General features: G+C 38.4%; 1 protein-coding gene across 4 annotated transcripts in view; it reads right to left on the bottom strand.

The window, feature by feature from the left end:
- Nucleotides 1-436: 436 nt before the first annotated feature.
- Nucleotides 437-15,946, bottom strand: part of RALYL (RALY RNA binding protein-like) — a 256,662-nt gene continuing 241,152 nt past the window's right edge. For 3 of the 4 annotated variants that reach the window (XM_018555771.1, XM_018555773.1, XM_018555774.1), the window contains 2 exons: nucleotides 2,548-2,717; nucleotides 437-510 (listed from right to left, as the gene is read on the bottom strand). In XM_018555771.1, the coding sequence (XP_018411273.1) occupies nucleotides 469-510; nucleotides 2,548-2,717 (212 nt within the window). In that variant the 3' untranslated portion in view covers nucleotides 437-468. Of the gene's footprint in view, nucleotides 511-2,547; nucleotides 2,718-11,890; nucleotides 11,894-15,946 lie in introns of all 4 variants that reach the window. The other variant, XM_018555772.1, reaches the window with a different exon arrangement.

Below are 15,946 nucleotides of genomic sequence, written 5' to 3'. Positions count from 1 at the left end.
CGAGAACTAGTGTCCAGACTGGAAGGTTTCCCATCTATTCCCGTTCTGATAACAACCTAAAATTAAGGATTTTCTTTCACTTTCAATAATAATGATCACCAGAACAAATAGAGAATGTAAATCTCCCTAGCGGGGAAACACAGCAATAAAAACCTGACACATGTTCTAATTCCTCTCCACTCTATCGAAAACTAAAAAACAAAGTTTTCACTTCAGTTCCACTTTTAGTAAGTCAGATAAATAATTACATTTTACCTATCCAAATGCCAGTTAACTGTTATTTTTGTTTGCTTCTGCTATTAATTATACAAATCAATATTAAAAAGTAAAACATCTTCCAGCAATCATGAATACTGTTCAATTACGATAAAGAAAAAAATCCTATTTTTAATCACGAATCTGCATTTTAATCATGAATATGTTACAGATCAGTTTGTTATGTGTAAAGACTTACCAGAAGATTTACTTTCAGTTACTTGTATCTTCAATATCTGATACGTGATTTTCCATCTGAAATCAAAAGAATAAAAAATAGTGAAATTGTGAGTTTGGTCCATGATTTCTATGAGTATTATAGCTGCAAGGCATACAAAAAAGAGCTTAACTATATCCCAGCTATTTTTTTCAAGTAAGGTAGAAGAAATATTTTTTTCCTCTTTATTATTAAGCTTTCTTCATATATTATACTAAAGGTTCAATGTTGGGTGAAGGATGATGTATTCATTAAACACGGCAGTTCAAGGAGGTGCAAATGCAGCAATTCATATGAGCTAATCAGAATTAATTTCTTATCTTTTCTGACTACAGTTTGGTAACTAGTATGAATAACCAGAAATATGTTTTGCTGCAATAGATTATTGTCTTTTGCATATAATCACTGTTCCCTACACATCCCTACTTAACCTGTTTGTTGAAAAGAAGGTACCAGAACTTTTTTCTGCCTAGTGCTGTCGTCTATGCCATCTTAAGGTGATCATTTGGAAAGTTGACTTATTGTAACTATCCTAGACAAGTAAAAGATCGCCACACATGAGGCAGTTAACCACAACCCTTCATACCTTGGAACTGCACCATTTGTAGCCTTAACCTGGTCTCCTTTTAATGGGGTGTAAACCATATTTTTCAGTTGGTTATAGAAATCAAATATCTATAATACTACCACTACTAATATATAATCTATATGCAGTGCTATTGGTTATAGATATGAAGGTAGATTGTCAGGTCTTTCTTCTGCAGGAAATTTAATTTAATTTAGGCACAATTTTGTCATATACCATTGAACTTATTAGTATGGATTTTGGGTATGGAGAACATCGGAGAACATCAGAACACCAGGGAAAAACCTATACAAACACAGGGAAAACATACAGCTCTATGTAGACAGCATCCTCGTGGGAATATGTACCAGCATCCCCATCATGCCAGATATCCCTCAGGTACTGTGTCAGGGTACTCACATTTTTTATGGACCAACATAGGATGGAAAAGAAAATAAACTGACGCTCCTATGTTCCTTTTCTTTCTCTTTTTTTAAACTTTTCAAGCAATAAGCCATTACTTGTATACAGTTACCAGAATACAATCTTTTCACAGTAGTAGTCCTTTAGGCCTGGTTGAAGACAAATTGTCAGGAATATTGCACCAGCTTACATAGCCAAATCCTGGCATGAGCTTGTGCATGTGTGCATGCGCATGGTTCTGCACACATAATTGTGAATGTCCATGCACCTCTGTGCTGGTGCATGTATGTTCATGTCTAGCAGGCATGTCTGTATGCTCATTGCTCACAGTGGAGCCAACTAAGTTATTTAAAGATTAGTCCTACCAGGTCTCACTACTGAAAGATCTTCATCAGTATACACATAACCTGCTATGTTGAAAACTAACTGCTGATTCCTTTTACCCACCAGGCTTGATCCTTCATGTGTCTGCACACCTGCTCTTTTATTGACCCCGGCTTGTTTCACCAAACATTTCTACATGATTCTCTGGTACCTCTGGTACATTTGGGCTCCTATACAGTTATGTTACACAAATATTTATGAGGCCATGTTTTAAAGCTACAGAGTGTCCACTCAACATTACTATTGTATTAAAACTGGGAAGATCTAAGCCATATTACCCAACTGTCCCTCATTTAGATAGACTGTTGCTCTTTTGTAACATAACCCCTCTGTCCCTCATTGCACCCCAGTTGTCCCTCTTTTTGTTCTGAAGCATAGACCGCTACATAATGTATTATTTAACTACTAAAAGTGTTATACTGCACTAAACATTTCATCCATTCTAAAACAAATATTGCATTTATTTAATTTAAAAGCCAATATTAAGTAGTGATAAAAAAATATCTCTGTTCACATATTAACTCTTCTGCCTAACTGGGAGCATGGCAGGAATGTGTCCTTTGCCAGCATACTTTGTGCAGTAAGGTGTGCCTCTTTCTCATCTCAGAGAGTCTATGCAGTTATGAGAACTCATATCTGATTCTCTGGGAAATGCTGCAGTTGACAGATGGCTAGTCCAGGCCAGATAATAAAAATTGTATACCAGTTCATTGCTTCCATCCTCATCAAAATCTTCTTCAATTCCATCTGTCATCTCTTCTCCATCGGCATCATGCCCTCCTTCAAGATGTTCTTCAATTGAATTCTCAGCCGTTTCTGACTTACATTCTTCTTGAGCCAAATCAGAATGATCTTCCAGCTGCTTTTTCTGACCTGCAGTAGAAATAAATATTAATGTCTTCTTGTGAAAGTCTTTCATTAATTCTTTAGTGTTCATTGTATAGTAAATGTGTGACAAACTTGTGCATTCCTGAAGAGTGTGCATGTGTACAGTGATACCACATTACAAATTACTTCCTCTATGAAGACCGTAGATACATATTAAGTTTATTAAAAGTGACCCTGTCCTCAAGATTAAACTGCCCAAAAAGATTTGTCAGTACATGAAGAGTGAGACTACTCTACCTGTGCTGCCAAAGGGGTTAAATAATAAATGGGAAGGGTGTCTTTCCTGACATAATAAAAGTTTAGTGGATTTTTCAGACACCATGTTCTTTATATGTTTTAATATAGATGATTCAACAGATATAAATATATTGCTTTTCGCTTGGAACAGTTGGAATAAGAGACTTTCATCTTTATTTATATTGTTTTTAAAGTGGCCCTTTACCCACTTTCTCTAAAAATCACATCTGCATTCAGCTCTGCATGCTGATTTGAAATAATCTTACATTCATTAATTAAACAAACTTATTTACATTTTACTTACAATTATTGTTTTTCCACTTCCTGATCCTCTTGGGCATTAGTGATATAATGTGCACAAGCATTGCATCCTGGGAAGGCTACATCAGCAAAGAATTGCTGGAAAATCTTATCTGTAATCTCATTAGATCTCAGGGAAAGGAATTTTCCTCCCCTAAGATGATGTGCATGGTCACATGTCCTAATCACATGTGCCAGAGTTCCAGGAAGTAAAAGAGACCTAGTAAGCTGCGCTTGGTAATAATGGCTACTGTGAGAAGAATGAGGAGGAAAAGAAAATACGTTTTTGCAAAGAATAAAAAAGAAATTATATCTAGAAGTATATGTTTGTAGATTGTCATTACTAAATATTTCTAAAGGTGCCCTTTTCATAATTTTAATGATATGGGTAAAGTTCGGCTTTAACATGTGTCAGCAATTGTGGCAACAACTGTAAATTTTTAGATTTCCCTTAATTTTATGTGCCGTTGATAATGGTCACCAGGAAAGAAAGCTAGGTACAGTCTCCTAATAATTCTTGCTTTGATGATAAATAATAATTTACTAAAGTGCTGATTTTTACACTAGCCTTTGTTTACACTACCAATTTGCTGTAATGTATACTATGTGTGTTGGTACGCTACAGTGCAATTCATTTTGAATTGCGTCACAACACAGTAACCCAGATAGCAAGGATAACTTGCCACAAACTTGTGTCAGGGTGAAATTGGTATTTTGTTAACTTGCTGCACACATTCCTGGCAAGTTGTAGACTTAGAGAACACTCGCAGCACAAGTTCTAGTTGACACTTTTTGAATTTGTAGCAAATTGCTTGGCAAGTCTACAGCAAGAGGCCTGCAGGTCTTAGCAAGAGCTCTGCAAGCTCGCTGGTCTGGAGACTTGCAATGCAGACTTGCTGTAATTGTGGAACAAAATTGTGAAGCTTGGCAAGTCTGCAAGAGTTTAGCAAGTCATTTTCAAACTTGCAGCACAATTACTTGCTATCTGGGAAGGCACTGAACCTGCACTGCAACAAGCCACAATGCATGATGGCAACACACACACATTCTAATAAAAGGGTGAAGTTTTGGGTGTGCTGGGATTTGTTGGCAGCCCATTCAAAATAAATGAGCTCCCGTAATGCAACACACATTAACATGTGACATAAGGCACTTTAATGCACCAGGCAAGTGTGAAGACAGCCTTATAGAGGCCAATCAGGTTCAGGGAAAATACCAAAAAACTAAAACTTGGATTTGGTTATTTTTTTCTGAGCTAAATACAGGCATGAAAAATATATGAATAATGTAAAAAAAAAAAGAAGAATTAGACACGTTTCAATGACTAATGTAATAAATGTTTATTTAAAAAGCACAGGGGATGAATTTGCTCATTACTTTATTGATGGTTGCAATCACTGTCTAACAAGGTGGAAGTAAGTGTCAAAACATCTACCAAATATAATGCAATTTGGCTCATGCAACACAAAAAAAGAAAAAAAAAAAGAAGACAATTGATTGATTGTTACTGAAAACATAAATATGTAAAATAAATTAGAGAATACAATTCCTGTGAAGTCTTCACATTTCTAAATTTGTGTGCCTGTCATAAATAATTCAGTGATGCCAGCGGCACTGCGATGTAGAGAAGGAAGAGGCTTTCCAAACTCAGTCTTTGAATGCTCAGGAAAAGCTTTAGAGGCCAGTCTAGCAACCCATGCAGAGTATGATCAGCAGACCAATTCAGCGAAAGAAACTTTAACATAAGCACATTTGGATATTGTCACACTTTGAAGATATTCTTCTCCTGTACTTATTTTCAGAGTTTAGAAAGTTCTGATTGCATTTCATAATGTGAACCTTTAGTTTGCTGATACTAGGCGAAGTAACAGGTTCTCTTTATAGCACAGAAATAACACTTCACTATACATCTTCCCAATGCTCCCCCACAGCCTCCATCTGCTCCCAGTGCCCCAAGAAATACCCACTAACTGCGTTATAGGAAATCACGTAAAAGTACTGCAAATAGTGTCTGATTGAGGTTGCCACCCATCCGGGATTGACAGTCCAGTTTGGAATCCTGTGCCCGGGTGTCAGCCCACCTCACACCCAGGCACATTATTCAAACTGGACTTGTGGCTAGAAAGCTGCAGACTTGCATACCTCGCGGTGGGCCGCACTGTCATTCCAGTCCCTCAACTCTCCCTCCCTCTATTTTTCTCCTCCACGGCTGGGACTAGGTGGGAGGAAGTGACATCAGGTAGAGAGCAGAGAGAGAGAAATCATCCTCCGGCAGCCGGTGTGGAGTGCTTTCGCCTGGGACCACCCTTTGCACTGAGTCTTACCTCTCTACTTACTAACAGGCATTTATTAAATGTAATTAAATGAAATATCAATTGAAAAGGGGGAGGGGTTGGGGTTTAGTATAGCACATAAAGCATGCCCCCATAATCAATGCCAAAGGTAACCTGTGACATCTTTTGTGGGGGCATCTTTTATGTGCAATAGTACGTATCGTCTAATACCGATGTCACCAGCACTAAGATTCCATGTTAGTGAAAAAGCCATTTTATTGATAGTTGTCATTCAAACGACAAGCGATTTCGGGGCTGCACATTGTCCCCTTCATCAGGCTCAGAAATGACATTCTAGTATGTCTATATATAGGTTGTGGTACTTTTATGCATAGGGATATACAAAAAATTGCCGCAAGGCGCTACAGTGTTCGGGTTTGGCTTGAGAAAAAGGTGGCAACCCTATGTCTGATTTGCCAATGACCAGGTTCAAACAGCATCATATGAGGGGTAAGCATGGATAGCTCTGTGTAAGTTTCTCCTTTCTGAGAAGTTTCTGGTGGCTCTGACTGGATCAGGTTACTAGAGGAAGACAAGTACAGGAGGCAGTAAAGTCCATTATGGATTTGTAGCCTGTGATCCACCCCTCACCCCAACCCACATACACACTGCTCACTTTGTCTAGGGGTCCTGCGTTGTATGTGATGAGTTCAGCGAGTTAGCAGCTGAACTGTTGGTGAAGAGGAGCAGCTTTGTGGGACAAGTCCTCCGGTGAGGAGGAAACCTGTGGGATTGTGAAATAAGGTAAACACTGCACTCTGTTAAGACTAAATTAGCAGTTTTATTTTATTGAGTTCCACTTTAGTTTGCCTTCTCAAAAGTGACCTTGTTACCTTGTCTATTATGTGAAAACTATTGTCATCCTCCTTGCAAAAAAAGAAAGCACACAGGGAAGAAGGTAGATCATAAGCACACATGTACTGCTTAACCATGTTTAGTTAAGTAACGCATTTTATAAATAGGGGTTTCAACTGTATTTTCTGGTTGTTTTGAGTTCCACTTAACTATAAAAGGCCTTTGGAACCAGCTATAAACCTTAACTTGTAAAACGTTACCCTTACTTCTCTACACCATTGGCAAAGTTGACATTGTAAGGCAATATAGATAAATTACCATAATTTCTAAGTATCATTGTTTATTATATTATGTTGGTAAATGCTATTGAAGTATTCATTTTACCATTGGGATATATTGGGGGAGCTATAGATGCAATACAACATCATTCCTATGCAAATATATCTAAAGATACATCTTAAAAACTGTTGCCCCTTGCTCGAGCACAATCCAAATTAAATCTAAATGTTGTAGTGCAGATTTGAGACGTTTGGAGGAATAGGATGGCATAGGGTGGAACCCAATCTCCCCCTTCTCCCACTCTGTTTGGGGACATCAGGCCAGATTAAATGTTAAGTTTCAGGGTCTGGGTAAGTTTTAGGTAAGTTTTTAGGGGTTGGGATAATGTGTAGAGCTCAGTTGTGTAGAGAGTTATGTGTCAGATTCAGCCTAAAGGTTAGGTTATTGTTAGGGGTCAGGTTACTTTGCCTTTAACTACATTTCCCTATACTGTTTCTAACTGGTTAGGGACCTGGCTAATTTGTATTTGACTGAGTATCACTAAATCATCCCAATCATTTAGAAACTGGTCTGATTGTTTTTCCAGATCTAGATTCAGGACCACTCCAAAACTGATACCAGCAGCCAAAGGGTTTCAATGAACAGCACATCTCGCTGCAAAGGAACAGCAGAAAGGGTCAGTCTTCAGGAACCAGGAACCACCAGAGCCTATTTGGTGATGATGGCCGCGATGTGCATGCTATGGCTGCGATGGGATCATTCCATCAGTCTTCTTGGCTTTCAAACTTGATGTGCAAGAAGGACCGCTCTCATCATCTAAAGTAGGATATGCACTTGTATATTTTTTTTAATTCAACCTGGGGGCTGAACGAGAAAAAATATAACAGATTCCTGTTTAGCATCGATGGAGGACAGTGGCAACTGGCATAATACCCAAACTGCAAGAACCGGTTGGCCAAAGATTTCCAATCTGCTCCTTTAATCTTCTGATCGAGGAATGCAGGGTGGAAAGGTGCAGACAGGAGCACCCACTGTGCAAATTTACATAGTATATGGACGGCTTCAGTCTACACCTGGTATGTGTGACTTAGCAAGGAACCTATGTTTAAGTTCAGCCTAGGTTTAAATACAACATTTGAATGTTGGGTTGGAGTTTACCTTTCCCTAATAAACAAAATGACCAGTAGCATAACCAACTTATCTTCATCTTGAACAAGATCACATCCTACACCCTGCTCCAATCACATCATTATTGGCTCCATATTTTTTTGATAGTTTTAAAACTCATATATGTTATACATATGATTTTTACTTTACAAATACATGTTTATTTACTTTACATTAGGTTAGTTAAGTTCTCCAGAGCTTTACTCTAGCTAAAGAGACAGTCAAGCAGAAGTTACCTTCTTCTGACATGCTCTACCTCCTTGTAATAAGATGAGTCACGCCTTTGACACTTTTCTGTGTAAAATTGTGCTTGAACTATTGAGCTCTGTAAACAACTGATATTTTACAAAAAATGGTCAAAGAACCTCAAAAAAAAGGTGACAATTAGGCTAAAGCATCCTTGATGCATGTGTTGATAGTTTTAGCTGAAATTAGGGAGGTCAACCAATCTGAGAATGGAGTACTTCATGGAAGTAGAACAATGTGTGCCCTGAAGCAGAGGAGAGATAGGATCACTAGAAGGAAGGGATGGGGTGTGTATTGTTACTAAGGTCGGGGAAGCAGAAGACAGCTGCCAGGGGGCTTTAAATATTTTGGTTGAGAAGAATATGTTCCAGGATAGGATTTCTGATGATGAATGGATATGGGGGGGAGGTGTAAATCAGTTCATATGTTCTTCTAGGTGGAGAATGGGGTACTTCTGTAAGGCTGAAGCAGTCAAAATCATATTCTAATGAGTTTACTTTTGTGATGATATGGAAGGGACTGGCAACCTTTGTGAGTGCAATAAGTGAGAAGTAGAGGGATGAAAACTATCAACAAGACCAAAGGTCATGGTGCATCTACAATGATTAGGTCACACTACACTGAACTACACTTTTATATCCATTTTCTTTCACCCCTTTCTTCATAGCTTTTTCCCTTTAAGAGTCGCATCTTATTAAACACTAGCATATGTCTTTCCTTTTCATGAATACACTATAATGCTTCTTTCTGAAGTTGCAGCTATCAAATGTATTAAAACAGGGTTGTGTCTTACAATTAACAAAGGACACATTGGTAAAGATAAGGCATTAACACATTAAACAAAACTGAAATTACTTGTAATTCCTTAGTGCGCATTCTTGTGGTAATTCATCTTACTATAGAAAAAGCATCAGGAAAAAAAAGATCAGAGGAATGACAGATGGGAGAAGCACAGCAAGATAGAGATGGCATTGAGATAAACAGACTCTCTAGTGGCACCAGAAAATTGTCATTCTAAGAAGAAAGCTACACAAAGATACCAGAATATATGTGAAAGAATAAGCATTTAAGGCAGATTTAGCATCAGATATATTTATTTATAATATCTGGATGCATGGTAAAGCTGGCCACACACGGCCCGAATTTTGGCCAATGCCTGTGAATCTGCCACAATTTGAGCCATGAGCCCTGCCAACACCACCCAGCTCAAAAAGATGCTGAATATTGAAGTCAAGCAAAAAAAAAGTTAAAGTGGCTGCAGCTGATTGTCTTATTGTTCATGTTAAAATACAGTAGCCGGCAGAGGATATTCTTATTTTCACTTTACGACACTGCCAGCACTAGATTTCTGGTCTTAGAATGGCAATACTCACTTACTGCACTGTATATATACAGATGCCTCCTATTCTTCGTTACATAGGGAAGAAGTGTTGTGTAGTCCACAGAAGAAATTTGGGAAAGTTAAAAACATTATCTGAGACTTCATTTCAGTACGCAGGGAGTTACAATGACACTGGACTTCTGGCAAGATCAACTGGTATTTTTCTGTACTTGCAGAAAATGTACTTGGCCTGAAAAAAACCTAATGCAGCCACCACATCTAAGTGCTAAGCTTCAATATATAAAAATTTTTATTGTTGGGTCTAGCTTTCCTTGAAAAATACTGTCTAATTCATCCTAGATCTACATCATGGCAATGTCCATCCTAAAGGTTGAAGCAGAAGAAACACCAAGATGAATATGGCCCAACAGTCTGTTGTCAGGATGCATAGTAGCACTGTAATACTCTGGTCCCTCATGGTGGAACAAGCAAACTAAATAAATCTATAGGTAAAGCAGAAAACCCTTTCCAACCAACTTAAGAGTCATTAGACATATGAGAATATAAGAGCATATAAAGTTACGCTAGCTATTAAAATTTTTATCATTATGCAGAAGAACTCCCACACTGTCTGGTCTTAGGGCTCAAATCACATTGTTTATGAGGCGTAAAATTGTTGCAAACACATTTAAAGGAAATCTATTATTTTTCCAATTTAATCGCTTCTTTCAAAGCCTCTGCTGAAGATGCCATGTTCCTCAGACGTTGCCTTATAATCAATCGAGAGTGAAGTTAGCGTTTTCGTAATTATGAGCATAACCTGCATCATGAACAATCAATACCCTCATTGAAAATGAAAGCTACATTTTCTGCTAATGAAAATAAAATCAACTACACTGTGATTAAAAGACCAAAACCCAACAGCACAAACATCACAAATTAATTTATACGGGATCACATTATATACACTTGGTATTTGTTAATGCCTTTACTTTATTTTTTAACAGGAGCTGCAAAAATACCGAACTAGAAAAAAAAACCTAAAACCAAACCTAAACTGAAAGTAATATTCAACTCTCAATTTCTTTTCCAATTTTTCCAATAATGAATCCAGATCAAACAAAAATAAATTGCCCAGCAAAGCATTGACTTACATGTTTGCCCAAACACTTATCATCATGTTTCTGAACAGCTGCTTCCAAGACTTTCAGCTCAGTTTCCCTGAACTTCCTGCCCAGTACAAGATCACAAAGGACAGTGTTGTCTCCAGAAACTGTTCATCTTCTAGTTTGGAGAAGGGAGGAGGGGGGAGAGGGGACCAGGGGGGAAGGAAGTAGCTTGATTTCCTGTGTCTGTGTGTTTGTGAAGACACGCACAGCTTACGAGCACACAAAAGGGTGACTGCATTGCATTCTGCTTGAGAAAGGAGTCACTCTAAAACAGGAAGTCAGGACCAGTGCTCAGGGGACAAAAACTTTTAAACAAATCAAGGAGCCTCCATCCATTGTAAGTGATTTCATCAGCATTTGAAATCGCTTAAAATCCTTTTGACTTTAATATAATGTCAATGTCATTGTTTGCATTGATTAGCTGTGTTCATCTGTTATCATTGTAGACATCTCAACTCTCCTGGACGTTCCAGGAGCCTCCCGCTATAAGATAGTGACTCCCGGATGCCCGAGGTAGAAACATTTTATCATGGAAAGGTTTACGCTGCTCTATCTGGCGTAAACCTTTCCCTGCTGTCTGTTTTTTTTTTCTATTATGATATCGGGTCCACCAGCTGCCATCAGAGTAAATAAATAGCTAGATTGCTATTAGCTATTTCAATTTGCAACAGCCAATAGCCGGCTGGCTATTGCACCCGCCCTCTAATGCTGTCAATCAGCAGAGGTGGACCTGAAGTTCTCCATCAGGTCCTCCTCTGCTGATTGACAGCAGCAGTGGACGGGTGCATTAGTCAGCTTGCTATTGGCTATTGCAAATTGAAATAGCCAATGGCAATCTGGCTACTCATTCCCAAGCGGGGTTTTTTTTTTTTAATTATTATTCTGATGGCAGAAGCTGTTAGAATAAAAAAAACCACAGCAGATAGCAAGGAAAGCATTAGCTCCTCTGCTATCTGCCATAATTTCAGGGAGGTGCCCTCCCCCCCCCCCTCGTGGATGGGGGGGGGGGGGGCTCCTCCCTGAAATGAGAAGGGCTCCTCCCTGAAATGAATTATTTCAGGTTGGGATGCCTGTCATTGAATGCAATGATCAATTGGTCTGGTGATCAGCTAATGCAAAATTAGGCAATAATGGTTATGTACTGGAACCTATGCCGATACTTCAAATACTGGGTAGCATCAGGGCTAGTTTTTTTAACAGCCCACAAATAGACCACTAGCTATTGTTACTTACACAAAATACAAGAAGTAGATTCCACCTTAAGGTATGCGATTACCGAAAGGGGAGGGACTTTTAAGAAATGCTATAAACTCTCTAATTGTATAGAAATATGAATTCATTTATTACATGATTGGAAATAAATAAATAAAGTTGAAACATAATTGGTCCAATTCACATGTAGTATAAGTGTTACATCAAGTCAACAATTATTTTTAAAATAGGACATAATAGAGGACTCATTCAGATAAAACCCGACATGTTTCGCCCTAATGGGCTTTTCAGGGGAATTTTATATATCCTAAATAAGAGAGAACCCATGTGAGGCAAATTGGAGACTGCATTCATAAATAGAACAAGCATATATAGACACACATTATGGTATTATGGATATTAACAAAGCTTACATGGAGGAGTCCAAAGGGACCGTCAATCGACACCACTACATGAAAGGGAGGGGTCCGAGTGTTTTCAGGTGTGTTTTCCCTCTATTCGAATAAAATACTGGGTAGCATCAGGGCTAGTTTTTTTAACAGCCCACAAATAGACCACTAGCTATTGTTACTTACAGTTGAGTGCTGGTGTCAGCCATTGAAGTAGCATAAGATGAGTATACAGAAGTGCTTAGCTAATGATAGAGCCTAGTTGTGGGGTTATGTTAGACAAATGAAAAGGACAGAAAATGGGGGAATAGTTTAAGGGTTAAGTTTAGGTTTTTGGAGGGTTGGAGGAGTGTTAAGTATTGGGGAAAAGGGATAGTGTTAAGCTTTCACTTTAGGGATAAGATTAAGTGTAAGGGTCAGGATGTGTTTTGGGGTTGAGTGTTAAGAGTTAAGACATAGGGTTAATTGAGTGTCAGGGTAGCGTTAAAGTGACACTAAACTCAGGAGTTAAATCTTAAAAATGCATTTAAGTAACTGAACTATTAACAATACTGTACCTTATTTGTAAATCGTGAAATCATCTCTGAATTGGTGCTGACACTGTCCTTCCATCTGGAGGGTGGCTACTTTTGTTCCCCTTGGTCCCTGTGTGTGTTGTAAGTAGCCACCGCTCCAAGCTCACTCTCGTGATAGACTACAATTTGACCTTTAGTTTACTAATTTGTATTGAGATTGTAGTCTATCACAGGAGTGAGCTTGGAGCGGTGGCTACTTTACAACACACACAGGGACAAACATAGCTATCCTTTTGAAGGAGGAACAGTGTCAGCACAAATTCAGAGATGATTTGAGGATCTGCAGCTGAGGCATATCTGAGCGAGGCACAAATAAGGCCCAGTATTGTTAACAGTTAAGGTACTTGAATACATTTTAAAGCTTTTACTAAAACAAAAACACAGCCTACTCAACCTAGCCCCATAATCTAACATAAGCTAGCCCTCCTTTCCCATCCTTCTATGTACAACTGCTCTAATTCTTCCACCTAGTATTTCCTAAGCAGCCTAATGGAAAATTCTAGATTGCCAATAAAGTTTTGCGGAAATGGCATTAAGACAGAGATAAAGGTTGTTGGCATTATTTTACAGTTTGCTTTAGGTAGACCTAATTTTTTAGTGTAGATAGTGTGGCTTTTTCTGTTCTGTAAGAAAGGGATAGTAATATGTCAGTATCTTTTGTTATTATCTTTATATACTTCATTATTTTACTATACCTTTCTTACCTCAGTGTCAGATATCATTTAATGAAATGAGGGCAGTTTACTAAATGATACTCATATACTTTTGTGTTTTACAGCAGTACTGAAGAGCTAAAGGAAGAAGCTAACCAGCCATTACGTGCAATTTTAGATCTAAGAGTTGATTTCTGAGTGAGTACAGATTCATATTTAGCCAGACCAGCACATGTAATACATTTGCTGTTGTTCTTTATATTAAATGTTAATTATTGGTTAATAGTGTTCCTTGAACAATAACATTTTCCTTTCAGCACTGTCCTTATCACGTATCTAGAGAAGGACAGCAGAGGGATATAATCCAAATTGTGTTTGCAGAGGCAAAGCTTAACACATCAACTTTCGCCTTTCATTGTTACAGAAATTAAACTTGACAGACTGTGCAGTGGATATTGTGTTAGTATTATTATGAGAGCAGATTTTGTAAAAGCACAATCATCTATCACATTATACAAAGTGCTACAGGCTGAAAACCAGTGCCAGACATTGGCTTGTATTTCCATAATTATGCCTAAAAACAAAACCCAAGTAAAAGTGGTAGTTTCAGAAGGGATGGGACATTTGTGGGAAAGGGTGGTGGTGGGATGATAGTTCCTGGGCTCTGCTCAATCCCAGTCCACAACTAATATAATAGCAAAAGTGATTGCAGTTGGTATATAATTTGCATCTCATGCAAGAACTATGAGGTGAGCAGCCAATCCACCTCACCATTAGAGGCTCTGTGGAAGACCAGGCCCTTTTTAGATCCTGCACCTCTAGTGCGTCCCCAAAAACACACAGACCCTTAGTTCCCAAGCTTCCTGTGACCAGCATTCCAGACATTACCCCAGCCAGCGACCCTAACCCGCTCTGCAATATTCGGAGCTCACACGCCCCAGTAGCCTGGACCCCATATCGTGACAATCTGCCAGAAATCCAGTAAGCTTCTAACTTCCTGTTTGAGCAGACAACACAGTGTTTCTGCTGCATTGGAATCCCAAGTAGTGTTATCAACACTGCCTAGTGTGCCTGAGCTGTATTATAGGGCACCTTCCACTTATGTTATGTAGAGGAGGAGCAGGGGAAGCAATCTGTAGTCAAGCAAGGTAGAACAAGGCAGAACTCAAAACCACTATTTCAGTGCAACAGGGGCAGTGTTGTCAGTTAAAACAAGACGTTATGAGCACGCTAGATTTCTGGAAGGTTCAACAGGCAATTTTCTGCTCAAAACATGAGAAATGTGCATTTTGTGCAGAGATGTACTTAATATCTTTTATTTGGTTCAGACAAACACTTTTAAAAGTACTGAGTGGGTTAATATGTGTTATATCCCTGATCAGCGTCCGACATCCAACCTAACCTTGAGTATTCATATTCAATAAAGCAAGGTGTGTTGTTTAGTTCTCTTTGCATAAAGAGGAATTCCCGCACAGTACTGAGCAGGAGATCTGAAACAATTAACAGGCTGAAATATATACCACCATAAACTGTATTAGACATGATCATTCATTTTCCAGGCTTTCTAAATGCTTTGATTTTTGCTGTGCGTCTAATAATATTTAATCACTTATTTCCAGTCGGCTCCAAGACAATGATTTACTGATCATGCATTAAGCCGAGTTTTACTTATCAACTCTTTTTTATTCCTTCCAACTTCTCAGTATTACTTGACCTTTTACAGAAAAATGTCTCCCTGGTAATTTTCATATAAATGTATTCAAATCTGAGCACAGTGCGCCAATATACCATGTAACCATTACAGAATACCATTTTATTTCAGGCAATGCCTAACAAAGAAAAACCTTCATTTGTCATGTTAGATGTTTAGGTTTTTAACCACTTCAAGACCAGGTGTTTAGACCCCCTTCCTGGCCAGGCCATTTTTCAGTATTCAGCGCTGCAGTACTTTGACTGACATTTATTCCATCATGCAACGCTGTACTGAAATGAATTTTATACCATTTTTTGGGGACAGATAGAGCTTTCTTTTGGTGGTATTTAATCACCACTGGGGTTTTTATTTTTTACTATAATTAGGAAAAATTAAAGAAAATTTTTAAAAAAGTTTTTTTTTAACTTTATGTTAGGAAACACTTATTATTACCCAGTTTTTTGGTAAAATATAAAAGTCAGGGTCACGTCGGATAAATAGACACCAAACATGTCAACCTTTAAAATTGCGCGCACCCGCGAAATCGCAGAAAACTACCATACCCAAAATTGGCCATAGGCGACACTTTAAAAGCTTTTACCGCTCATCAGTTTAGTGTTATCAGTGATTGATGGCCCTAGACTTATTGCTCTCACTGCGACGTCCGCGGCGATATGTAACATGTGCGGCGTAATGGGCGCAATCGTCGTTTTTGCACGTATGCGCCCCCGACACATGTTTGCATGTGTGTATGTATGGGTGGGGACTTAAACATTTTTTTTTATTATTTTTTATGTGTTCCTTTACATTTTTGGGGGGGGGAACTTAAATTTTTTTTTCCTTTT

Source organism: Nanorana parkeri, unplaced genomic scaffold, assembly GCF_000935625.1.
Source record: "Nanorana parkeri isolate BGI_ZX_2015 unplaced genomic scaffold, ASM93562v1 scaffold213, whole genome shotgun sequence".
In the NCBI taxonomy this organism is placed as follows: Eukaryota; Metazoa; Chordata; class Amphibia; order Anura; family Dicroglossidae; genus Nanorana; species Nanorana parkeri.
This window is presented reverse-complemented; position numbering and strand designations above follow the sequence as displayed.